The 27,612-nt window shown below is 43.6% G+C and overlaps 1 protein-coding gene across 1 annotated transcript; it reads left to right on the top strand.

The window, feature by feature from the left end:
• Positions 1-20,129: 20,129 nt before the first annotated feature.
• Positions 20,130-27,106, top strand: LOC309527270 (uncharacterized protein; the record flags this gene model as incomplete). Its single annotated transcript, XM_082213955.1, has 6 exons — positions 20,130-21,755; positions 22,542-22,668; positions 22,788-22,891; positions 22,997-23,123; positions 24,827-24,916; positions 25,867-27,106. The coding sequence occupies 6 exons, from the start codon at positions 20,130-20,132 to the stop codon at positions 26,445-26,447; spliced, it is 2,655 nt and encodes an 884-aa protein (XP_082070081.1). The 3' UTR covers positions 26,448-27,106.
• Between the last annotated feature and the right edge of the window lie 506 nt (positions 27,107-27,612).

The raw sequence follows: 27,612 nt of genomic DNA on the forward strand, positions 1-27,612 counted from the left end.
TCCTTTCCCCCTCTCTTATTCCTTTTCTTTCTTTTCCCAAGTTGTTGTAATTCTAGATATTAACCCTTTATCACTCATCCTAATTTCCCACAACACATCCTCTTGCCTTTTCCCTCAGACCATAGAGATCTCCTTTCCTTCTTTAAACCCTTGCCCTCTTTCAGCCTCTCTGTCTCCTGGACACCTTTATGCCCCTTTAAACTGCCAGTGATGCCCTTGGTCCAACCAAAGAGCTATGTGTGGCCCAGGGGCAGGACGGGTGAATTAGGAGGCACTGGGTGGGCTGTGGCACTGAGGCCCACTGCTGGACCATGGCCCAGTCTTTCAGAAGTGCTAAGAAAGTTCATGCTAGCCTCCCGTGCCCCTCTCTGACCCATGTCACAAGTAGAACCACAGTGCAGTGGGAAGTTCTTCAGATATCTAAAGGGTCGTCACATGGAAGATGAAGCAAGGTTGTTTTCTTCTGCTCTGGAGGGTTGGACCTGAAACATTGGATCAAGTGACAAGAAAAGAGATTCAGACTAAACTTTAGGAAGAACTTTCTGACAGCTGCTCAACAATGTAAATCTCCTTCAGGGTCCCTTCTCATTCTGAAATTCTATAGCTCTATGATTCGATGGAACATGTATTCCTTCAGGAATGGCGCTATAAACGGAGTTCAACATGGTGTAAAGGCAAATGTAATTATTAAAAATAATGGTGATTTCTTTGTCATCCTCTTGCCAAAGCTCAAGAGGAATAAAATCATATTTGCGTTCAACATTGAACAATAACATGATGTAACTTCTTCAGACTCAGCCAGAAGAGACTGGTACATAAATACTTCTCCACTGTGCCACTGAGGGTGGGGTGGGGTTATGCTGCCCACATGGGGCTGAAGTGAATCCTCTTTGGCTCTCAAGCCGTGTATACCAGGCATGTTCCCTGTGATTAAGTCACTGCAGCCTGGGTCTTCCAAGCAGATTTTGACTGCTGGTAATTTGCTAGCTCTGTTGCTGATAGCACTCAAGAAGGAGATTGGAGTAAAAGGCAGGTGCATCATAACTCACCTTCTGCTGTTGCTATTGCTACTACCTGAAGCAACTCCAGAGATGCTGAGCTCAAAATGCCCATTGACTTTGATAAGGGATCCCAATCAACCCTTGAATTGGTACAGGCGAGGAGACTACCATATTAGTGGGGTCATATCCGCAGCATCTCCTGTTTTCAAACCAACCGTCTTCAATGAGCCTCCCTTTACCAGAATTCATGGGTAAGTCCTTATGTGCCTACTGTTGTAAAAGCTTTATGCAAACTGAATGTGACCTCATGGAGACCAAATGTTGTTGTCTCCCGGGCATGTCTCCTCATTTCTGGTACTTTTGCTTGGTCAATCATGTCTTCTATTTTCGTCCCTTTGGATGCAAATGGTCGGATTTATTCTGAATGTCAGAAATTGATCTACTGCAAACTGTGTGCTTTCCCCCACTCTAGTGAGACATTTGCATTAGAATAGCCCATTCTTGTAAGATTTGGGCAGGAAGGGGTTGATGGATCTCAGGTGTACAGATGCTGCAGACGCATCTCATGATTTCTGCTCCCCCATCACAGCTAAGGATGACACCATCTGGTCTCTGTGTGAAAAGAATGTCAAGGTAACACACACTTTTTTCCAGGATGGGATTCCTGCCACTCTGGTATATCCTTTCCTTCTTGTTTGCTGTTCGGGAGGTCAATCAGAACCACAGGCTTTCCCCCAACCTCACCCTGGGCTATGACATCTATGACAACTATTATGATGCCAGAATGACTTCTGGTGCCATGGTGGACCTGCTCTGCCCTGGGCAGCCAAACATCCCAAACTATTATTGTGGACCATGGAATAAAGCATTGGCTGTTATCGAAGGGGCTGATTCTGACAAATCCAAAGATATTTCAATCATGTCAAGCATCTACAAAACCCCACAGGTATGAAAATCAGGAGGGAAGGAAAAAATCCCAGAAAGCTATTGCAATTTCTTTGGAAAGATGTGAAAATGTCATTCATGATTCTAAGGCAGAAGGAGAATTTGGCCTCAACCACCTCTTAGCCAAGATGACTAAGAGGATTCTGGGTTTGTTCACACTTCCTCCCATCCCATGGCTAGAAACATGGGTCTGAGCAGCTTTCCATTTACCTTGTGCTTTGTGGGCATGGACCCAGGCCATTTCTCCCTCCCTCTACTCCTTTCCCACAGAAAACCCACTCTAAATTGGACAAGCAACAGGATAAGGGATGTGTCAATAAGCCCTTAGTTAAATCTACAAGATCCCACAGGTGCAAATGCTGTGCTTTATGGAGAAGGATATTTGAGGAAATTGTCAAAATTAAGGCAGAAGAATGGAATAGGTATTGAAAGCTAGTGCCATATGAGATGCAAATGAACAAATATGCAAAAGGAATAAGAGGCAAAATACAAAAAAAAGTGCATGACAAGGCAATGGAATGTCATCCTTTAAAACAAATTCTGTGAGCTCAGGCTAAGCAAACCTTAGACAAACCTGTAAAAGTAAGAGCAATTTACAGGAAAGGAAAAGCTCGAGACTTACATTCCTAATGTGTCCAGTAGTAGATAGGTAGCCGTGTTGGTCTGCCATAGTCAAAATAAAAAAAATTCCTTCCAGTAGCACCTTAAAGACCAACTAAGTTAGTTCTTGGTATGAGCTTTCGTGTGCATGCACACTTCTTCAGATACACACTGTATCTGAAGAAGTGTGCATGCACACGAAAGCTCATACCAAGAACTAACTTAGTTTATTCCTAATGTGGTCCTGCTTATTATTTACATATTCATATGCTACCTTGACTCATGAAAGATAATTAGTTTCATGGAAAATAACTGGATCACTTAGCTTTAATGGCTTCTCTATGGTCCTCTTTAATCAAACATAGAAGACATGGCAACTCTTAGAAAAACAGAATGATAGAATAAAAGCGGTTAAAAAAATGCAATCAGGGCATAACCTAAAGCAAACACAACCCATTCCAAAGACTCTGTCACCGTTTTTGGAAAGCAAACAACTAAATATGGGATACTGTTAAGCTCCCTGGAGTAAAGCTCTTTAGCCCCCGTGAAACTGTGTCTTTTCTCTGTTTCCCATGTCAGAGAAAAGTTATCATTCAGGCAAGTAAAAAGTACTAGATTTGGGATTTTGTTGGGGGTTACAACACTAATCTCTTCTGTTCTTTACTAGGTCAGTTATGGTTTTGTTTCTGATGCTCTTAATGATAAAACTCAGTTCCCTTTTGTTTACCGAATGGTCCCCAAAGAAGAGCATCAGTATCTGGGGATAGTCCAACTGCTCCTGCACTTCAATTGGACTTGGATTGGCCTCGTTGCTCCAGACACCAACAATGGAGAGAGGTTCATGAGGACCTTGAAACCCCTGCTAACCAGGAACACAATTTGTGCTGCCTTCTCAGTTACAATCACAATACATAATCAGGAAATACCGTGGCATTCTAAAATATCTTTCATGTGGAAGAAAGTCAGTGTATTAATCTACTATGGAGAGATGCGCTACTTCTTTAGTACAATACGTGTTTTGCAAAAATTGGTTGAAAAGCATATAAGACCCATTGTGGGGAAAGTCTGGATCACAACAGCTTTGTGGGATCTCACCTTGACCTTGTCTTATGATATTCTTTCTTCCCTGCACATTCATGGGTTTTTTTCTTTCTTATCTCATATTAAAAGGCCAAACTATGATGATTTTGAAACATTTATAAATCCTACATTACGCTTTGGGGAGAAATCATTTAAATGTTCATATTCAAAGCACAGGTTGTCTATAAAAGGAAGGAAAAGGTGCAGGGAAGTTGACACTCTGGAGTCCCCACCTGACAAAGTGATTGAGAAAACCCTGTCTCTGGATAGTTACAGTATTTACAATCTTGTCCTTGCTCTGGCACGGGCCATAAGGGCTGCGCTTTCCTCCAAATCCAATCAAATGGTGGTGAAGGGTAAAAAGAGGCTGGAGATGATGCGCTACTTCTTTAGTATAATACGTGTTTTGCAAAAATTTGTTGAAAACTATATAAGACCCATTGTGGGGAAAGTCTGGATCACAACAGCTTTGTGGGACATCACCGGGAACTTGTCTTACAATATTCTTTCTCCCCTGCACATTCATGGGTTTTTTTCTTTCTTAACTCGTATTAAAAAAAGGGCAAATGATTACAATTTTGACACATTGCTCGATTCTATGATTCTGTTTGGGCATAAAACATTTCAATGTTCATATTCAAAGCACATATTGTCTGTGAAGGGAAGGAAAAGGTGCAGGGAAGTTGACACTCTGGAGTCCCTGAGTGATGAAGTGATCGAGAAAATCCTGTCTCTGGATAGTTACAGTATTTACAATCTTGTCCTTGCTCTGGCACGGGCCATAAGGGCTGCGCTTTCCTCCAAATCCAATCAAATGGTGGTGAAGGGTAAAAAGAGGCTGAAATATCAAAGGATACAGTCTTGGCAGGTATTGCTGTTCTCCTCACAGGCTGAACAGGCATGGGTGCTGTGTATTCCATTCAGACTTGACTTTACTTTGCCCCCATTTGCAGTGGTACCTCTGGTTAATAACTTAATTCGTTCTAGAGGTCCGTTCTTAACCTGAACCTGCTCTTAACCTGACGTACCACTTTAGCTAATGGGGCCTCCCGCTGCTGCCGCGCTACCACCGGGCGATTTCTGTTCTCATCCTGAAGAAAAGTTCTTAACCCGAGGTAATATTTCTGGGTTAGCGGAGTCTGTAACCTGAAGCGTCTGTAACCCGAGGTCCCACTGTACTGTACTGTTACCCACATCTTAATTTTGCTGCTGAGAAGACAATCTGCCTCCACTCTACCATCTGATTCCTTAGCAAGGCTTCATGCTATTACTAGCCAATGAAACTAATCCTTGCAGAATTCTTCCAAGTGTCTGGAATAAAGCTTATGTATCTCATGGCTTTATTCTGTCCCAAAAGGCTGAGGCAGAAACAATGAGCTAAAGATCCCAATGTCAGTCTGTACAAAGATCTCCAGCAATCAGGCTATGTTATCTAGATTCTTTTCTATTATTTTATTCTATTATTCTATTCTATTCTATTCTATTCTATTATTATTTTATTCTATTATTTATTTTCTATTGTTTTATTTTACCTATTCTTTTCTAAATGTGCATGCTTTCTTTCCTGTTCTAGCTTCACCCTTTCCTGGGAAGCTCCCAGTTTTACAATACTTCCATGGAAGGAGTGTATTTGGATGAGAAGGGGCAGTTGACAGTTGAATCTGACGTTGTGAACTGGGTGCCATTTCCCAATAAATCCTTTCGTGCCGTGAAATTTGGGAGCACAAGCAGACAGGGATCCTCAGGCCCAAAATTCACCATTGACGAAGAGGCTCTTGCATGGTCCAGACTATTCAACCAGGTTTGGAAAACCCAATCATTGAGTTGCATTCCTTTTTAGAGATATGTTGAGCTCTGATACTCTGTTGGGAGAAACAATAATATACCTTATACCTATCTAAGTAATGGGCTAAAACTATACAGCAGAGAAGATGAATGGAGGAAAGCCAAAATAAGAAACATGAAAATGGAGAAGCAGGTTAGAATATGACTGGGGCATGGCTTTTGCAGTAGTCAGGAAGCATGCCAGACTTCAGAATTGAGCACAACATGGCTGCTCCAAATACCTTTCTGTTTCAGCTTGTTTCTTTCTCTAGATTTTGATATTTTAAAATGGTTTCCATGATTGCAGATTTGTACTGTTTACTATCAATTGGAGTATAGCATCTAGATCAAGGGAAGTAATAGTGCCACTGTATTCTGCTCTGGTCAGACCTCACTTGGAGTACTGTGTCCAGTTCTGGGCAGAGGAGGGCAACCAAAATGGTCAAAGGCCTGGAAATGATGCCTTATGAGGAGGTTAAGGGGTGATATGATAGCCATGTTCAAATATATAAAAGGATGTCACATAGAGGAGGGACAAAGGTTGTTTTCTGCTGCTCCAGAGAAGCGGACATGGAGCAATGGATCCAAACTACAAGAAAGAAGATTCCACCTAAACATTAGGAAGAACTTCCTGACAGTAAAAGCTGTTCGACAGTGGAATTTGCTGCCAAGGAGTGTGGTGGAGTCTCCTTCTTTGGAGGTCTTTAAGCAGAGGCTTGACAACCATTTGTCAGGAGTGCTCTGATGGTGTTTCCTGCTTGGCAGGGGGTTGGACTTGATGGCCCTTGTGGTCTCTTCCAACTCTATGATTCTATGATTCTACTAGACCTTTGTAATAATGGCAGACAGCTCTGACTCCTAAATCCAAGGACAATACAGTCTCCATGTAATTCTTTCTTCTTGATTATCTCTTTCTGCCCCAACTGTGTCCCAAGGACTATGACTCTCTGTTTTGTCCCATAGATAAAAAAAAAGCATCCACAACAAAGCCGTGTTTATTCCACATAGACCGAGACTGTACACTGGCCCAGAAGTTATTTGCTAACAGTCTTTCATTGATGCTTTTTTCTGTTTTTGGTCAGACCCTTCCTCAGTCCAGGTGTACCAAAAGCTGTCGCCCTGGATATGCCAAAAAGGTTCAGGAAGGGGAACCCATTTGCTGCCATGCTTGTGCTCCATGCGCGGAAGGGATGATCTCCACTCAGGAAGGTGGAGGAGGAATGTGCAGCAAAAAGAACAATAATATATGTCCTTGGTTGATGAATATTCAAGTATAATCTTATGGCTGAACTTAATAAAGTTTAAACAGTGATTTACATAATATTAATAAAGCTTTCCGAGTACCACTGAGACAGCCTTGAGTATGTAAAAATTAGGCAGTGTTGCTGCATCTGGTAGGCTCCCTTGAACCAGTCAGTGTGGCAAAGTAGCTGGGGTGTTTGGTTTGTACGGGGAAGACCAGAATTCCTGTCCATTCTCCTCCGAGGATTTTTTTTCTGTAAATTACACCCATCTCGCAACACCTGGTGTTGGGGTGAGATCAGATGTAGCTGCAATTAACAACTTGGAGCTTCTAGAACACTCCAAGCTCCTCCTTGGGAGATGAATAAGGGGGTATCTGCACTAGGGACCTACATGGAAAGGGCCAACTCTCTGTGTTGATTAGCAGAAACATCAAGCCCTATCACTGTTTCTGTTTGAAGGGGGTTGGCTGGATTCAAAACTGACCTGCTTTTTTTGCTAGTCTGCAGGAAAATGTTCAAGCAGACACTCTTCTTTTTCCAGATGCAGACCACTGCATCAAGTGTCCAGAAGATCAACACCCTAACAAGGACAGAGATCAATGCATCCCCAAAATTATCATCTTCCTGTCCTATGATGAATATCTGGGGACCCTCTTGGCTTCCACTGCCCTGTTTTTGGCCTTAATCACAGGCCTTGTTTTAGGAATATTCATTAAATATCTTGACACTCCCATAGTCAAAGCCAACAACAGGGACCTTTCCTACATCCTCCTTGTCTCCCTCCTCCTTTCCTTTTTGTCCTCCTTTCTGTTTATAGGCCGGCCAAGGAAAGTGACCTGCCTTCTCAGGCAGACAGCCTTTGGCGTCATCTTCTCAGTTGCTGTCTCTTCTTTGTTGGCAAAAACTATAACCGTTGTTCTGGCCTTCCTGGCCACTAAGCCAGGAAACAGGGTGAGGAGATGGCTGGGTAAGAGTCTGGCCAACTCCATTGTCATTTCCTGTTCCAGTATCCAAATTCTCATCTGCGTCATCTGGCTGGGTACCTCACCTCCATTCTCAGACTCTGACATGCACTCTCGGGCTGGAGAGATCATCCTTCTATGCAATGAGGGATCTGTTGCCATGTTTTACAGTGCCCTCAGCTACATGGGCTTCCTGGCTGCCATCTGCTTCACTGTGGCTTTCCTAGCCAGGAAGCTGCCTGGAGCCTTCAATGAAGCCAAGCTGATCACCTTCAGCATGCTGATCTTCTGCAGTGTTTGGGTGTCCTTTGTGCCCACCTACCAGAGCACCAAGGGGAAATACATGGTGGCTGTGCAGATCTTCTCTATGTTGGCCTCCAGTGCTGGGCTTCTGGGCTGCATCTTCCTTCCGAAGTGCTACATTATTGTACTAAGGCCTAGTCTGAATACAAAGGAGCACCTGACTACAAAGGCTTAACATGACACCTCATTCCTTAACTATCTTTTTGGTTTTTGCAATTGATAGCTAGCATGGTAGCAATAAAGCCAGGATACATGACTCTGGAAAGTAGTTCTTTAAAAGCTATTGTTTTGGAAATTAGAACACCAAGTTATAATTTAAAATATCTGCCATCCTTACCACTGTTCATTTTTCACCTGCTAAACCTTATTTATGAATCCTTTTGTGAGGACTAATAGGAAATCCTTATCACAATTCAATAATAATGAATGCTATTTAATTAAGAAAATAAAAATTTCTTAGTATTGCAAATTACTTACCCTTTGTTTTTTTCAAGAAAGAAAAAAAATCCCATTGGTATATTGGTTATTTCCTGATATGTTTATCAAGAGAATCAATTTGCATATTGATGCCACGGGTACTCTTTACATGGTACAAGGTGAAAAACATTTATATAGCAATTGATGGACAATAGGTGCACAAGTCATGTCCTCAATTATTCTGGAAAATTTTACACCTAAATTAATTCTCTTTTTCCCTCCTATAAAAACTATAAGAACTACGCAGGACACTCTCTGTTTAAAGTTTAAAGAACATTAAGTTTTAACCTGGAGAAGGATATATTATATAATAATCAAAAGACACTTTCAAAAATTTACAAACTATTTTTGAATTGGCAAAGAGAGGAGGAGGATATCAAAGAAATTACAGTAAAATGGGAGAGGGACCTGGGACATACAATCAAACCCAATATTTGAAATGAATTATGGACTAAAAATATAAAATTCATGGCTTGCTTCCTTATAAGGAAAAATCTTATGAAAATGTACTATAGATGGTACTTGACCCCTGTAAAACTAGCAAAAATAAATAAACCATATAATAGAAAGTGCTGGAAATGTAAGGAACAGATACGAATACTACCATATGTGGTGGTCCTGTCTAGAGATAAAGATTTTGGAGTATGATTTATGAAGAGATAAAGAAATTGATAAAAATTACATTTAGCAAGAAACCGGAAGAATTTTTACTAGGAATTGTTTCAGATAATATTCCCCAAAACAAAACCAGGTTATTTACTTATGCAACATCAGCAGCAAGGGTTATAGAGGCAAAACACTGGAAAGATAAAAATGCACCCACTAAAGATGAATGGGTAGTCAAATTGTGCAAGTACTTGGAGCTCAGGAAGCTGATAGATGCAATAAGAGATAAACCTAAAAAGATGGTGAAAGAAGAATGGGAATGTTTAAACAATTATCTAGGGGATAAGGGTTCACCTGGTTATGTTTAGAATGATACTGCATGGGAAATGTTCCCTGATACCAAGATGAGGGATTCTATGGAATGCAGATAGAGAGAATTGATAAGAATAATGAGCTGTTTGCCTCATTTCTCCCTTTCCCCACCTCTCCCCCACTTTTTTCTTCTTCTTTCTTCTTTCTCCTTCTTCTTCCCTTTCTCTTTCCCATAATGGCTTATATTCTATGCCACATATTTTGATATTTTTAGTAGTTTAGCCTTTTCCATTATTATTATTAAGGAATTTTTTTTGTAATTTTGGTTGTTTATATTTATCTGTATTTGTTTAAAGCAAAATAAATGATTTGTATTTTGCTTTAAACAAATACAGATAAATATAAACAACCAAAATTGTAAAAAAGTTTTGACCTAGGTGGAATCTACACACATATAAAAACCAATCTGAAAATGCCTTTTAAAAAGCGTTCTTAAAAATACATTGAATTTTCCAGTTACAGATAGGTAGCCGTGTTGGTCTGCCATAGTCAAAATAAAAAAGTTCCTTCCAGTAGCACCTTAAAGACCAACTAAGTTAGTTCTTGGTATGAGCTTTCGTGTGCATGCACACTTCTTCAGATACACTGAAAGGTGCTACTGGAAGGAATATTATTATTATTATTATTATTATTATTATTATTATTATTATTATTATTACTACTACTACTACTACTACTACCTCACCCAACTGACTGGACCCACTCTGGCTGGCTCCCAACAGAATTAAAAGCACAATAAACCATCAAACATTAAAAACTTCCCTAAGCAGGGCTGCTTTCAGATATCTTCTAAAAGTCAGATAGTTTTTTACTTCCTTGACATCTGATGGAAAGGCGTTCCACAGGGTGGGCGCCACTACCGAGAAGGCCCTCTGCCTGGTTCCCTGTGACCTCACTTCTTGCAGGGAGGGAACTACCAAAAGGCCCTCGGAGCTGGACCTCAGTGTCCAGGCAGAACAATGGCGGTGGAGATGCTTCTTCAGGTATACAGGACCGAGGCCATTTAGGGCTTTAAAGGTCAGCACCAACACTTTGAGTTGTGCTTGGAAACGTACTGGGAGCCAATGTAGGTCTTTCAGGACTGGTGTTATATGGTTTTGGCAGCCACTCCCAGTCACCAGTCTAGCTGCCACATTCTGGATTAGTTGTAGTTTCTGGGTCACCTTCAAAGGTAGCCCCACGTAGAGCGCATTGCAGTAATCCAAGTCATTTAGTCGTGTGCGACTCTTCGTGACCCCATGGACCAGAGCACGCCAGGCACTCCTGTCTTCCACTGCCTCACGCAGTTTGGTCAGGCTCATGTTTGTAGCTTTGAGGACACTGTCCAACCATCTTGTCCTCTGTCCTCCTTCTTGTGCCCTCAATCTCTCCCAGCATCAGGGTCTTTTCCAGGGAGTCTTCTCTTCTCATGAGGTGGCCAAAGTCTTGGAGCCTCAGCTTCAGGATCTGTCCTCCCAGTGAGCACTCAGGGCTGATTTCCTTAAGAATGGATAGGTTTGATCTTCTTGCAGACCATGGGACTCTCAAGAGCCTCCTCCAGCACCATAATTCAAAAGCATCAATTCTTCGGCGATCAGCCTTCTTTATGGATCTTGTATTTATAGTTTGCTTTTATTTTTATTTTATCCCAGAACTGCCCTAAGATCTTTTGATGAGAGATGGCATATAAATCTAATTGAAAAATAAAAATAAAAATTGGTTACAAAAAATCCTACCCCCCCTGATTAAAAGATGAGCAGTACCATAGAAGGCACTGGCTTGGGGGGGAAAGTCCTTTGGTGCCTAAAATACTTTCATCACATGATGAAAGGTTAGCTACTAGAGATAAAGCTATCAGTTAATCAGGGCCGGATTTAGAAGAAGAGAGGCCCTGGGCTACTCCACTTGTGAGGCCCCTCCCTACCCTCACAGCTAGAAGAAAATGAAAGAGTGTTATAAACAGAACTGAGTGAAGACAAGGATGCTGAAGGGTATTTAAAATTCTGCAATTCTCAATTTCTCCTCCAAAGGACATAAGATGTTATTGTTAAACACCATGGTGATTTTAAAATAATGCATAAAATTAACACTGAAAAACTTTTGCAGTAACTGAACTTCGTGCACCTTTTGTGGAATAAGCATTATTTTTTAGGAAAATGAAGTTGTAATGTTATTCTTTTTTTAAAAAAACACACACACCTTGAGTTTACAAATTATATTGCCCGGGAAGTGTAAATAATATGATCATGATTACCTGACAGTGTGGCACTTCTAGAATTTACTTTACGTTGTCATTAAAAAGTCAGTTTTAAAATACATATTAAGAAGTAAACTACAACCATCAAATACAGTAAGGCTAAAATGTTTTCCCCTCCTAGCCTTCCTCATAGGAAAATTATCCAAAACTTCATCAAAATTTGTTTGTCTAAGTTTGTCACTTCCAGTGTACAGAATGCTCAGTGTGGACAACCTTTCTTGAGATATTGTGGCCCTTAATTCATTTTTAATTCTTTTGAGTCTTGAAAAAATCCTCTCTCCTGAGCAGGGCTAAGAAATAGCTGCAAGATTGCTTCCACATTAGGAAAGGACATCTGGTGTTTTCCCTTGTATATAATTTGATAAAGATGAGACAGAGACTTCTCTGCTGTTTACAATCCAGGGGTATATAAGATTTCTGAAATAAAGTTTCCTGCAATGCAGGAATCAGAAGCAATCCTTTGCAGCCCTTTCAACTCTGCAGTTCTGTAATTCTGTGTGATATATATATATATATATATATATATGTGAGACATTGCATATATAAATTGCAATTTCAGCTGAATTTGAGGGAACCACTTGAAGCATCCCTTGTGTTGAGCCATTTCCATTGCTTTTGTTCATTTGCTCATTGCAAACAGCTGAAAGTCTGTAAATGTTGATAATCAACTTGATTTTCAGTGGGTGGTTGAATAATTTCAATTGCTACTGTAGATACATGCATATAGATTGCATAGGTTTTGCCAGCCTTGGCTTCTTTCCTTTCCCCACCCCACACCTTTTACATTTGCAAATGAAGCCCATCAAGCCAGGCAATTGCCCAGGACATTCCCCATTGTTAAGCAGATTAAGGTGAGGCTGGTGACCTACTTTTCTGCCCTCAAGACTTGTTGCCATCCAGACCCCCAGGGGTCAAGTTAGTGATTAATTGGATTAGTTCAGTTTCACAGCTACACCCTCATAGCTTTTGCCAACCTGGGATGTCCTTTTAAGTTTAATCAGGAGTGTGTCTGGAGATAACTGAAGATTCTTTCTACCCTCTGCAAGGCAGGGCATGTTTGAAGTTTCAACACTCCAGGTGTTACAGGTCATAAGAACATTATTTTATTCTTCTTGTAAACCACTCTGTGAGGTTTTTGTGTCGAACAAGCAGTATATAAATTGAGAAATTGAGAATTTGAGAAATGAATCATTTTGCCATTTCTGGGGCTTACAGACTGCCTTTTATACATCAGTTATACAAATTAAAAATGAAATGAAATATTTCCTTTTAGTTTTGTAAAGGAATGTTAACAGAGAATATTTATTCAACACTCACATTAAATAAACAATGGCATTTTTCACTGATCTGGCTGCATTTGGAAATATTTAATATCGAGGTCAATTTCATGTAGGTGCATATATGGGCAGATTGGAGGGCTTGTATTTATGCTTACTGTATCCATAATGTGAACTGATGGTGACATTCCATTATTCATGTAGCATTATTATTTCTTTGTGGAATTTGAAATTATTTATTTTTCATGCAAATAAATCACCTTCCTGAGAAATTGTATGAACAGAGGCAATAAATATACAAACAAACACCAGAAGCACCAACACACATAAGAAGGTAGGAAGAATCATAGAATTGTAGAGTTGGAAGAGACCCCAGGGGGTCATCTAGTCCAACCCCCTGCAATGCTGGAATGCCTGCTGGATCAGGCCAGTGAAAGGCTGGAATGCCTGCTGGATCAGGCCAGTGGCCCATCTAGTTTTCATGGTGGAAGCCCACAACCAGGAACTAAGTTTGTTTGTCATTGGCATCCGTCTAACTCGAAAGACAATGGAGTGTGCTTGCAGGGCTGAAGTCAAACTGCTGCAATAGCAGTACTGAAGTGACCTCCCAAAGCAGCAGAATATAGCGGACGCTCGGGTTGCGAACATGATCCATGCGCATTCGCAACCCGCATATGTGCATCTGTGCACATATGATTTTGCGCTTCTGCGCATGCGCAAAGTAGGATTTAGCGTTTCTGTGCACGCACGACCGCCGAAACCCGGAAGTAACCCGTTCCGGTACGTCCAGGTTTCGGTGGTACGCAACCCGAAAAAACGCAACCTGAAGCGGCTGTAACCCGAGGTATGACTATAATAACAATATGATTCTATGATTCTAAGGTTTGTCCACCGTGTGAGCTATTTTATGCTTAGTGACAGAGTCACTGTGCCTGAAGCTTCTGACTTAAACTTCAGTTTAGTTGGTAGAGCTCCAAGGGTCAGCAAACTTTTTCAGCAGGGGGCTGGTCCACTGTCCCTCAGACCTTGTTGGGGGGCCAGACTATATTTTGGGGGGGAAATATGAACAAATTCCTATCCCCCACAAATAACCCAGAGATGCATTTTAAATAAAAGCACACATTCTACTCATGTAAAAACAGGCTGATTCCCAGGCCGGATTTAGAAGGCGATGGGGCCAGATCCAGCCCCCGGGCCTTAGTTTGCCTACCCATGCTCTGGACTCTTAATCTCAGGGTTTTGGGTTCAAGTTCCATCTTGGGCAAAAGATTCTTGCATTGCAGCGGGTTGGTCTAGATGACCCTCATGGTCCCTTCCAACTCTGCAATTCTTAGTAAGAGCAGTTCAGCAGTGGACTACCTGGGAAGGTTGTGGATTGCTTCCATGGAGGTTTACAAGCAGAGGCTGGATGGCCCTCTCAGTCATGGATGCTTCAGCTGTAAAGGTAAAGGGTAAAGGGACCCCTGACCATTAGGTCCAGTCGTGACCAACTCTGGGGTTGCGGCGCTCATCTCGCTTTACTGGCTGAGGAAGCCAGCGTATAGCTTCTGGGTCATGTGGCCAGCACGACTAAGCCGCTTCTGGCGAACCAGAGCAGCGCACGGAAACGCCATTTACCTTCCCGCCAGAGTGGTACCTATTTATCTACTTGCACTTTGACGTGCTTTCCAACTGCTAGGTTGGCAGGAGCAGGGACCGAGCAACAGGAGCTCACCCCGTCGCGGGGATTCAAACTGCCAACCTTCTGATCGGCAAGCCTTGGCCTCAGTGGTTTTTAGACCACAGCTGAGATTCCTACATTGCAGTGGGTTGGACTAGATGACCCTTGGTGACCCCTTAGAACTCTATGATTCTATGATTGAAAGAGCCAGGGGGTAGTGCAGGACCTGGGTTCAAATCCTCACTCTCAGCCCTACCTACTTCACAGGGTGGTTGTTGGAGATTAAATGAGAAAAGCCCTGCATGCCAACTTTTTTTGCTTCTTGGAGGAAAAGGCAGGAAATAAATACAAGTAAATAAATAAATAAATAAATAAATAAATAAAGACAACCCCCCCCAGTGCGGTCTGCAAAAGGTACCTGAGCCCAACACCCCTCTCCCCCATCTGCAATTCCTGGCAACTGATATTCACAGAATCATCGGATTGCTCATCTAATTCACCCCCCTACAAGAAGCTCCTTGGATGGACAAAAAAAGAGAGAAGTGAATTAGATAAATGCAATAAACAAACAGTACCCATATTTTTCAAAAAGCGTGCTCAGGATCTGAAAACTAGCCGGAGGCGTTAAACTCTCTCAATTCTCCCGCTTTGATCCGAACAAGGTCAAAGCTCTCCATCCTGTGGTTGGGTGGGGGTAGGAGAGGGGAGGACGACTTGGGAAGTCGCCACGCCTGCACGACCCCACCCTTCTTTTCAGCAGCCGTGACTATTTATACCCTTAGTTTGCAAAGCTTTCTCACACGCGTTTGCAGGGTCGTGGAGAGATCGCTGTCTTTTCTTCTCTGGCGAACGTGTGGATTACTGTACTGGAAATCATCTTTCGTCCAGCTTCCAGCAGCGCTCCTTTGGCTACAGAGAGTAGGATCGTCTGCCTAAAACCCTGAGGTTAGTTCCTTTTTACAATTGCTATGAAGTCTTTTTTTTTTTCCAAATTGCCCACGCAGCCAGATTTAGCTTAAACCGCTCGGTTGTGCTGGGTTTAAGCGACACCTGGCTGCAGCGGCGATTTGAGAAACACAATTGCGCACTGTAAACACGTTAACGCATTGGCAGGATTTTAAGAACACTTGCAATTTTAGTAATAACAAATTTAGTTGGTCTCTAAGGTGCTACTACTGGAAGGATTTTTATTATTATTATTTTGCTTCGACTACGGCAGACCAACACGGCTACCTACCTGTAACTTGTAATTTTAGGGACAGTATAGAAAAACTGAAGGAAAAATAAGATATGCAGTAGAAAAAAATATGGTAAAGGAACCAGGAGAGGGGGTGGAGGAAAGTCACGGGATTGAGGGAATCCCGGGGGGCGGGCGGTTTAATATTGCTTTAGTATATTTTTGTATTTTTCATTTTTGTTACTGTGTGTTTTTATTCTTGTGATATTTGTATAAAACCTAGTAAAATGTTATATAGTTTTCGCATTACGAAAGGTAGTCCAAAACATCCAGAGGGCAAGCCGATGCAGTTATTTGAAATTATGTTCTGCAAATAACAGCATCGGCTTTGCCCTTTCGATGATTGCGACTACCTTTCGTGATGCGAAACCTCCAGAGGTCTAGCAACTTGGTGTGCGCTCCCGTTGAAGCAGGGATTTGCTCCCGGGGAAAGCGGAGTGTGTGTGGCTCTGTCCCAAATTGATAGATCCGATCTTTAAAAATCAAATAGAGATGGGAGTAGCGGGATTGGGGGTCCAGAGCGGGCCTGGACAGAGAGGGGAGTTTTCTGAAAACTTTTGCCGGCAACCAGAAACTCTTTTCTCTCTCTCCCGACACCGCCGTCGCCAAAAAGGGATGTTTTGCGCGTTGGGGAATCAGGGGCGGACTGCACTGCAAGAAGGGTCAGTGGCGCAGCATCTGCCGTCGCTGCGCAGGGCAGGCGCGTTCCCAAGGGGCGCGGAGAGTGCGCTCCCAGGCGCGGGATAGCCGCGCGCGCGCGCACCCACCGATCCGGCTTCTTTCCTTGCTTGCTTGCTTGCTTGCCTGCTGCGCAGGGCAGGCGCGTTCCCAAGGGGCGCGCGCTCCGAGGGGCGCGGAGAGTGCGCTCCCAGGCGCGGGATAGCCGCGCGCGCGCGCGCACCGATCCGGCTTCCTTCCCTGCTTGCTTGCTTGCTTGCTTGCCTGCTTGCCTGCCTCCTCCAGCCCTGAGCGCGGGGGCAATTGCGCACCGCCTGCCCGTGACTCCCGCGGGGAAGGCGAGAGCTGCTGCTGCGCGCTCCCGGCTGGAGAAGGCAGGCAAGCAAGCAAGCAGGGGAGAACACGGGAAGGAGACGGGCAAAGCGGCACAGCAGCAAGAAGCTGTGTTTGGAAAGCGGGGAGGTTTTGTGTGTGCGTGCGCACAAATGCGAAAGCCCTGGGGAAAATGTGTCTGCAATCACGGGCTTATTCAGGATTTTTGTTTGCTATGCATTTTTATTGCTTGGGTTCGGGCAGCTGCCCCCCACGCCGGCTGCGCCCATGCATGCAAATGCAACAGATTTTGAGGTTGAAAAGGAAATGCTTCAGGGAAACTTTTCCATAACGACAGCCCTTCGGCCCCCCTCGCTCATGCACTATCTAGGCTCTGTTTCTCGCTCTTTGAAATCTTAAGCCATGGGTAGGCAAACTTAAGGCCCAATTGCCTTCTAAATGCAGCCCGCGGACGGTCCCGGAATCGGCGTATTTTTACATGAGTAGAATGTGCAGTTTTATTTAAAATGCATCTCTGGGTTATTTGTGGGGCATAGGAATTCGTTCATTCCCTCCCCCCCAAATATAGTCTCCCCCCCACCCCAGGGTCTGAGGGACAGTGGAGGGACAGGTTTGCTGACCCCTCTCTTAAGATGTTCTGCCCTTGAACACTGAGAAACCCCTTTTGCATCCCGTTGGGAGAAAACTGAATGGGCAACTTTCAATTAGAAGCAGGGAAGATCTTTGCTCTCCCCCCCCCCCTTTAGAGCTATTTCATAGTCAACTCCCCCTCGATCAAAGGCGTGAACCCTTCTCATGATATTATATTCCCATCCTGACTTTTAAACATGCTAGCGTCCATTTTTATTACTCCAGTTTCTATCCAACTAAGAACAAGTAGTTCATAGGTTTCTTAATTTCAGCAGGTCTCCTCTGAGTAAACCTGCTGAAATTAAGAAACCTATGAACTTCTGTGGGGCCTACTCTGAGCAGTGGCGTAGCGTGGGGGTGCAGGGGGGGCCGGCTGCACCGGGCGGAACATCTGGGGGTTAGGGTTAGGGGGCGCAAATCCACGGGTTAGGGGGCGCAAATCCACGGGTTAGGGGGCGCAAATTACTTGCCTTGCCCCGGGTGCTGACAACCCACGCTACGCCACTGACTCTGAGTAGGACTAGCATTCGGCACAACGCCATATTTTTACGTTAGTTGCAAATTGCTTTGGCACTATTATTATTTATTGTGTAATGGGAGGTTATGTGTGCCTGTGTGTGTAAGTGTAAACACAAAATATATATACACAGCTCGAGTGTGTAAAACAAACGAACTTGTAGTGGTACCTTGGTTTACAACCATAATCTGTTCCGGAGGTCTGTTTGTAAACCAAAACAGGTTGTAACCCAAGGTATGCTTTCGCCAATGGGGCCTCCAATTTTTTTCTCTTGTAATAATAAAAAAAGGGTTGTAATCCAAAAAAAGGTTGCAAACTGGGACACACACTTCTGGGTTTGATGTGTTTGTAATCCAAAACGTATGCAAACCAGACTGTTTGCAAACTCAGGTACCACTGTAGTTAAAAGCAAATATTGAAACATCCAGAAGATTAAAATCCAGGGCAGTTAGTAAGAAAGGAAACACTTCTACGTGTCAGTATTACATGGTGTGTTACAGAAATTAATGGAAAATTTCTAAAAATTGTTGGTTCCCCCCCCCCCGCTGAATGCATTACACATAAAGTTAAGGGTGAAAAAAAAGATGTTCAACGAATGGTTTTCCTCTGAGGTAAAGTTAAATTAGCTCTAGAAATGTACTGCAAAAAAACAGTCATTTTTATCTTTCTTTATTAAAAAAAATAAATGTCTGGATAGGCTTGCCTAAACAAAAATGTTTTAAGTGGGTGCTGAAAATAATACAACAAGGATGCCTGTTTGATGTCAATAGAGAGGCAGTTCCAAAGTTTAGGTGTTACTGCATCAATTTAGCACCTCTTTTTGCTCACCTGTATTTAAATTGTTCTATGTATATTTTTGGGAGGGGCCATTGGTCAGTCTCATCTGGGGTGCAGTTGTCTGGGGTTGCAGGGGGCGAGTGGGTGGTAGACCCATTACGTTTTGGGGAGCAGGGTCCCCAAGACAGCATCCTAGGAACCCCAGCGCCCCAAAAGCGACTTCTGCCTCACCACTGCAAAGTGCTGGTGCTATTTGCCCTCTTAGTAGCTAAATAGGTGCTTATACGCAGACTCACTGCAAAACATGCTCTGGAGCTTCATTAACTGCAAACCCTGAAATTTGGGGGCCCCTCCAAACTGGTGCCAAAGTTTTGCAATCCTTTCGCACTGCCCCTGAACCGTTTAATTGACTTGCCCCTGGTTCATAGTAATACATCAAACTGGGATCCCTAGAACAGGCATAGGCAAACACTGCCCTCCAGATGTTTTTGGACATCGGGTTTATTTGGTTAGATTTACAGATTATAGCCATCATCCCTGACCCACTGGTCCTGCTAACTAGGGATCATGGGAGTTATAAGTTCTGTGTTTTTTAAAAAATGTTCTTTTTTCACATCCAGACATTTAATAATGTTACGCCATTCTAAATTTCCATCACACCACAGTTGCCTGTTCTGTAATGTGAAAGGAAGGTTAGAAATGTAGATCCTGCCTTGTTTAGTGTTGCAGCACCTATTCTACTTCCCTTCTGATCAAGCGCTTTTACGGCTTAGAAGTTGAGGGAATTTTAATAAAAGTTTTTTCAAAAAAAATGTTTCAAAATACAATGGGGTTCCCTCCCTTGATGTTACAGTATTGTCTTTTTTTAATTGATTTGAGGCTTTTATAAAGCACACACAAAAAACCCAAGCAGTATAGAAATTCCATGAAATAAATTAATGCTATATTTCCAATAGTTTCTGAAACAGTGCCATGACCACACATGTTTCCTATTTCTGATGTGAGGCTTTTGCTTGTGGAAGAAAGTGCAGCAACAGTGCAGGCTAAGGGAAAAATTTGTGGGGGGGACACACATGGTTTGGAGAAGAGTAAGTGACAAACTTGCAGAGAATAAAATCAACTTCTGCAAATCATCTGGACCTTGTGAGTTCTGCAGGTTCTGTCTTGGGAAATAAGGAGCTTCCAGCAACTTGGATGAATCCAAAAACTACAGTGCACATTTAAGCTCATACAAATTGCCTTCCATTAAATTTCAGTGGGTGCTTCTATTGAAAAGCAGTGATTGACTGATTTTCTCTCTCTTTCTCTCCCACCAGAAAAAAAACTAGACTCTGCTGGATTGCTTCACCACCGTGACTTCCTCTTGCACAATGGGCAACTTGCAGAATAAGATGGAGAGGACAAACGAAAGGAACTGGTTGGGACCACAGTTCGGCATAAAAGAGGCACGGAGTGGTTCCCAAAACCCTATGGAAGAATCTCCACTGGAGCCTTCCCAAGAGGATCTTTTTCAGTTGGATGATAAGAATTTCGTTCTGGCATTGGAGAGCAGCATGGAGGAAGAGAAGGAACCGTCCAGTTCTGATGTGCTGAACTTGCCACTTCCAGCGCAAGCAGAAGCACATTGTGTCCAAGTTCCCCTGAAGAGCACCCCAGGCGAGGTCCCAAAGCTGCGTAGAAGCAGGCGCCTCCTAAGACAGTCCTCCTCCACGTCCCGTGAGCCAGAGGACACCACCACTATGGAGCCACCAGCAAAAAGGCAGAGGATCTCTTTCGTGTGGAGATACTTCACGGCAACAAGCAAATTTGTGGTCCAGTGCCGTGTCTGCCATAGGGCCGTTCGCCTTGGGAGGCCTGATGGTTGCCAACTGGTGGGAACCACTGCAATGCACAGTCACATGATGAGAAAGCACAGAGATGTTCTTGACAAGGCATCAGAAAGGGGCAAGACTGCATCTTCCAGGCCTCGAACCCGGTCTGTCTCAGGCACCTTGGGGTCTCACTCCGCTCTTAACGAGGTAGCAGGAAGTAGCAGGATGACACCCTCCAGGCCTCACACTCGGTCCATGTCAGGCAGTTCTAGATTGCCGTCCACTCCGCTGACCTGTGTGGCATGCCAGCCAATGGAATTCACTTTGCTAGAGAGCAACAGCAGCCAAGATTCTGAGTCCAGGGATGGCAACGCTCTGCTGGTACAGGAGGACTGTGCAAAGGAAAGGGCACTACCAAGACTCAAGGAAGGAGGTGCCTCTGGCATCAAAAGGCCCCAAAAGAACCCACTTCAAAAGGTTGCCACCAACATGGAACCATCAGCCCATCGTGGGAAAACGCCTTTTGGGTGGAAACTCTTCGCCAAGGATGCCAATAGCAAATTTGCGGCCCGTTGCAGTCAAACTGTTAGTCTTGGGAAGCCCAGCGGCTGCCAGCAGGTGGGAACCAACACAATGCACAGTCACCTCATGAAACGGCACAGAGATGTGGCTGACAAGGCCGAAAGAAGCAGCAATACAACACGCTCCGTCCCTCCTAGGCAGAAAGAAAAGGCAAATGACCGGCTCCGTGGAGGAAAGATGGAAGAGCTAGACTCTGTGGCAACTGACGCAGGGAAAAGAGCAGGGGTAGACTCCGTAGACTTCGTCCAGGCGAGGGGCAGTGTGACAGCCTCAAAGAGAACCGCGCAGGAGATCCTGGGTGAGGAGGATGTCCTTGGCTCTGACGCTCGGCGCCAACGTTTCAGGCATTTCCGCTACCAGGAAGCCGAGGGGCCCCGAGAGGTTTGCAGCCGCCTCCACCACCTTTGCCGTCTGTGGCTGGAGCCAGAGAGACACACCAAGGCTCAGATCCTGGATTTAGTGGTCCTGGAGCAGTTCCTGGCTGCCCTCCCCCCGGAGATGCAGAGCTGGGTCAGAGATTGTGGGCCAGAGACCTGCGCCGAGGCAGTGGCCCTGGCTGAAGGTTTTCTCATGAGCCAAGCGGAAGACCAGAAGGAGGCTGAGGTGAGAGACTGTTTTGCTTTGGTAATTCCAAGGCCCCGATCCTTGGTTGTATTTGGATTCACTGCCTCAGGAAGTGCTGATCAATCTTCTAGCTGATAAATTAGACCCTCTCAGGTGCTGAGATCAGCAGATGGGGGGGCCCTCTTGGTAGTAACTGCACCCTCAGAGGTTTGGTGGGTGGCAGAAGGCCTTCTCTGTGGTGGCCCCTAAGCTGTGGCACTCCTTCCCCACAGAGGTACATCTGGTACCTACATTATACGGCTTCCAGCGAATGCTGATGACGCTCATTTTTACCCTGGCTTTTGAGGTGCATGGTTTTAGGACTCTCCTTACTTCTATGAATCCAATTTTTGAATTGTTTTTAGTATTGTGTTTTAATGCTGCAACCTGCCCTGGGACCTTAGAGTGAAAGGGAGGGTAAATAACAATTATTAATAATGATGATGATACCGTATTGGTCCGAATATAAGCTGCTCCCCTCCCCGCTTTCTCCCTTCCCGGCCTTGGGGGAGAAGACGGGGGACTACGCCTGGGACAGGCACCACTTTGCCTTGCTCCTGGCTGCATACTGGATAATTTTTGTAAGGTCGCGAATATAAGCTGCACTTTAACTTTTCACGGTCGGAATTTGGGGCGAAAGTGCGGCTTATATACGGGCCAATACGGTAATAATAACTTAATACATTTATTCATCTTGCGTTATTTAATGGCACCCCTGGCCTTTGCCTGACCTGTTTCCTGTCTCCCCCCCCCCCTTCCACTTTCTTGCATGGGTTCCTATCTCAGGCGCAGGAGATGTCATCCGAAGCAACCTCACATTTCATAGAGGCAGAGAACAGCCTGCCAGATGCCACCGAGAGGCCACTGTTCAGGGAGATCAAGCAGGAGGCTGACATGGGTACCACTTCTCTGGGTAAGGACCATAACGGAGCAGGCTTCAACATAGTCTCTCCTTCTCTTGAATATGCCTGGATCCTGCGGTTAAATTACGGAGCCTAAAATGCCTCCCCATTTTCTTTGTCTTCCCCATAGGATGTCGAACAACGTTTGGAGACAGCGAGATGGCCCCAGAGCTTCCTTCTAGGCCTCCTCCTCTTTGTGGTGGACTGGGAATGGCTCCTGCCCAGTTGGAACAGGTACGGGGTGGGCGGAATTGTTGGGGAGACGGGCAGGGAACCCCCCAGGTTCCTTTTTCAGACCCAGCGAGAGGTGTGGGATTTGACGGACCATCTTTCTTTCAGGCTGCCGTGTCCCTTGAGGAGGTGGCAGTGCGTTTCAAAGAGGAGGAATGGTTCCTGCTGGATCCGGACCAGAGAGCGCTGCACAAAGAAGTCATGGAGGAGAATTATGCGAGTCTGGTATTTCTAGGTAAGGCTCCTCCTTGGTTTTGGCCGATAGATCCTGAAAGCAGGAAGAGTTGCTGCTCTTTGTATGCGGCAGTGCATTGTGGGAAACGTCACGGCGTGTGACAGTAGCTGACAGGGCCTTTAATAATAATAATAATAATAATAATAATAATTTATTATTTATACCCCGCCCATCTGGCTGGGCTTCCCCGGCCACTCTGGGCGGCTTCCAAAAGAATATTAAAATACTATAATACATCAAACAATAAAAGCTTCCTGAAACAGGGCTGCCTTCAGATGTCTTCTAAAAGCCTGGTAGTTGTTGTTCTCTTTGACATCTGGTGGGAGGGTGTTCCACAGGGAGGGCGCCACTACCGAGAAGGCCCTCTGCCTGGTTCCCTGTAACTTGGCTTCTCGCAGTGAGGGAACCGCCAGAATGCCCTCGGAGCTGGACCTCAGTGTCCGGGCAGAACGATGGGGGTGGAGACGCTCCTTCAGATATACTGGACCGAGGCCGTTTAGTGTGGCAAGCTCCACCCTGCGGAACTCCCTGCCTTCTTTCAGACGTCTACATAGCTGTCAACATTTCCTTTTTATTGCGAGGAATCCTATTCGGAATAAGGGAATTTCCCTTTAAAAAAGGGAAACGATGACAGCTATGTCTCTCTTAAAAACTTTAGTTACATTTTTACAATATGGATTCCCCCCACCCTTCAGCCAGCTAGTATCTGTTGCTGTTTTACTGATGTTTGTAAACATCAGTTATACAGATATTTATTTTCATTATTTTAAAGTTTATTTATACTTTTCAAATTCATACATTTCATTAGTTTCACAATCATTTTAACATTTCAAAGTTTGGCTTCCTCTATGCCCCCCCCTTTCTGCCGTTCCTTAAATTTATTTTTTAGTATCTTCTGCATATCCAAATTCATTTAATTTGCTCATTTAATTATCTATGTTAAATATAAACTCGTATGAAACTACAGGTTATTGCAGTAATCCTGCCAATGTTTTTATCTGTTTGCAATTTATCTGTAAATATTCACTAAGCCATATCCATTCTTTTATAAAAAGTTTATCTTGATTTCTTATTCTTCCGGTAAATTTCGCCATTTCTGCATATTCCATAAGTTTTTGCATCCATTCTCCCTTTGCTGGGACTTCTGCTTCTTTCCATTTTGGGACGAGTAACATGCTTGCTGTTGTAGTCGCATACATAAATAAATTTCTATGCAATTTAGGTAGTTCTGTCCCTAAATTCCCCAAAGAAAAGTTTCTGTTTTTTTAAAAAAACTAAGATTATTTTGAACATCCTTTTCAATTCATTATTTATCATTTCCCAGTAAGCTTACTGGCTTACCATTTTACAGATATTTATTGACTGATTTAATGGAATTTATGCCACGAGCTGCCTTGATATATGCTATGAAAGTGCAAAAAAAAAAAAAAAATCAAATAAATAAATAGTTAAATAAGCTCTGGCCCCATCCAAGCTATACATTTAAGGCAGCATTATAACATTACCCAGGCCTATGGCTATTAATTAATCTATGACCTGTAAAAGTGTGGGGACTATTATTATAATTAGGTTGTCCGTCAGTATGCTCTTTACTATGTTTTTGTCACTGATGCTGTGTAATGTGTTTTAACGTTGTACGTCGCCCTGATAAAGGGCAGTATATGAATTTAATAAATAATAATATCTTCTTTCTCTCAAAAAAGGAGTGCCAATTTCCAGATCTGACATCGCTTTGCAGAAAGAATGGGAAAATGCATTCACTGAGGGCTCTGAAGAAGAGGAGAAATTAGCTGGTAGGTGCTGAATTGACATGGGACTCCCTGCATTTTTGACCTAGCAAGCTATGCAGACACCTGGCAGACATTTTGATTTCTGTGTGACCAGACTCCCGTGCCCTCCTTAATTCAACTGGTGGGCACCAGAGGCAGGCAGGACCTTTTTGGTAGTGTCTCCTGCGCTCTGGAATTCACTTCTGAAAGATATACAACGGGGGCTCCCCTCAGTTTAAGAAAGACTTTATAATAGCTTACCTGTTTTCTCTTACCTGTAAATGAATGCTGAAGAGGTAGCTCTCTACCCTGGCCTTGAGACCTGAGACATGTTTTAAGAGCCTGCCCCTTTCCCAGGACTGTAATTTTTAAAATTCTTTTTATTTTAAATTTTAAAATTCTTTTAAAATTACAAATTTTAAACCACCCCATGACCTGCTTGGCAGAGGGTGCGTAATAGATTTACTAATGCTAATAATTTATGCTTCTTATTTCACACACAAAAATACTTAGCACTTGATTATAGAAAAACCTCAAAGCAAGGCACATGTTGTATCATCGAACTACAGCTATTTCCTTGCAGGATTTGGGTTGTGCTTCAGAGTTAAAACAGAAATCAAGGGTAAATTCAGATAATTAAAAATGGTAATAAACTGCAAACACATCAGTATTCTAGATATCTGGGTAGACTTGCCTGAGCAAAAATGTTTTTAGCAGGCACCAAAAAGAGTAGAGTGAAGGCACTTGTCTCATGTCAATATTCAGGGAGTTCAAAAGTATAGAGACTGCCATACTAAAATACCAATTTCCTACAAATGCGGAACACATGTGGCATGTATCAGTTATTATTTCCTTTTCACCATCAGAGGCTGTTTGATGGAATTGAAAGGGATCTGTCTCCCCACTTACCGTATTTTCTGCTTTCCTTTAATTTCATTGAGTTTCCTTCCTGATTTCTCTCTCGATTCTTTCAGGTGATGGGAGTGAGAGTGATGAAGAAAACAGTCCTCAAAGAAAGAAAACTGAACAAAAGCAGAAGACGCGCTTGACTTCTGCAGGGGCTGGCTTCCGTGAAGTTCCAATACTGGCAGAACGTCATGCAGGAAACAGAAGGAATACTGAGAATGGAGAGAAGAGACTGTTGATGTGCTCAGAGTGTGGAAAGGGTTTCATTGGCTGGATGAACCTTACTAAACATCAGAGAATCCACATGGGAGAAGAACCACATGAATATTCAGAGAACAGGAAGCCATTCTCTCGCAGCTCAGACCAGAGATTCCATGTTGGCGCAAAGCCCTATAAATGCTCAGAGTGTGGAAAGAGCTTTGTTCAGAGCACGTACCTGAGAGTGCACAAAAGAATTCACACAGGGGAGAAGCCGTACAAATGCTTCGAGTGCGGAAAGAGCTTCGGCTGGAGTGGAAACCTGAACAGGCACCACAGAATCCACACAGGGGAGAAGCCGTATCAATGTTCCCAGTGTCAGAAGAGTTTCCGTCACGGATCAAGCCTTAAACTTCACCAGAGAATTCACGGAGGTGAACGCACTTTATAAACATCGAGGTTTTGGTGGAATACATACGTTAATTCGCATTGCAAAACTTGCACTTGGGAGAAACTCCACGGCTAAGAGCAGGCATAGGCAAACTCGGCCCTCCAGCTGTTTTGGGACTACACTTCCCATCATCCCTGACCACTGGTCCTATTAACTAGGGATGATGGGAGTTGTAGTTCCAAAATACCTGGGGGGCCCAGTTTGCCTATGCCTGGATAGTGGATAGTGGAGCGTGGATGTTCTGGTATCCCTTCAGGACAAAGCACATGAACAATTACAGCAACCTTCACAATCTGGTGCCCTCCAAATGTTTTGGACTACAATTCTCATCGGCCGCGTGCATCACAGCCACTGGGTTCCCCCAAAGAACATGGGTGGTGTTTTGTATTTTGTTGCAAAAATCCACCTTCCCACCAAAATACAGAACAAAAACATAGGATTTGCACCAGCCTGGAGCTACGATACTTTTGAATATTCATTTGTCACTGTCCCGTTGCGTTTGAAAGGAACTATTGGACAGCACTTTGATTGACTTGTTTATTTCTAGAGTCACGTTTCCCCCTCATTATGACTTACTGGCATTGCATTGCAGTAGGATGTGAGGTTTTTCATCGTTTCTGCGGCTCCCGGGCTGCCTCGATGTGTAGCAGTGCAGAAAGGCGAGCTATTTCTGCTTAGTTTTGTACACAGCACACACGTTTTGATAAATAACGACCTTTTTTATTGCCTCGGTACATTTGAAAATAGGTCTTGGAGATGCCAGTTTTGTACGGATGCCTTTTGGATATCTAGACTGGATTTGAACACACCAGAGTTTCAGTTAAATGTCTTGTAAATTTAAACAGGGAAAGATGGGACTCCACAGCGCCATCTGGTGGCACAGTGTTATATTGCATACACAACACTTTCTTCACCAGCCTAGCCGAGTCCTTAATGTGATGAGCACTATGTATATAATGTGTTGTGTGTATTCTTATTTTGTTACTATTTGTATTTGTTATATAAGGTTATTTTTTATCTGTTGAATTTGCAAATAAAGGTTTTTTTTTTTAATGAAACAAAATTTTGGGGGGGAAATTGTGTGACCAGAGGCTTGCCTTTTTCTTTTAGCTAGTGATTGAAACTCCACAACTTAAAGCCTTTGAAAAGCACAGCAGCTTGAGGC

Source organism: Podarcis vaucheri (assembly GCF_965113315.1).
Source record: "Podarcis vaucheri genome assembly, chromosome: 2".
In the NCBI taxonomy this organism is placed as follows: domain Eukaryota; kingdom Metazoa; phylum Chordata; class Lepidosauria; order Squamata; family Lacertidae; genus Podarcis; species Podarcis vaucheri.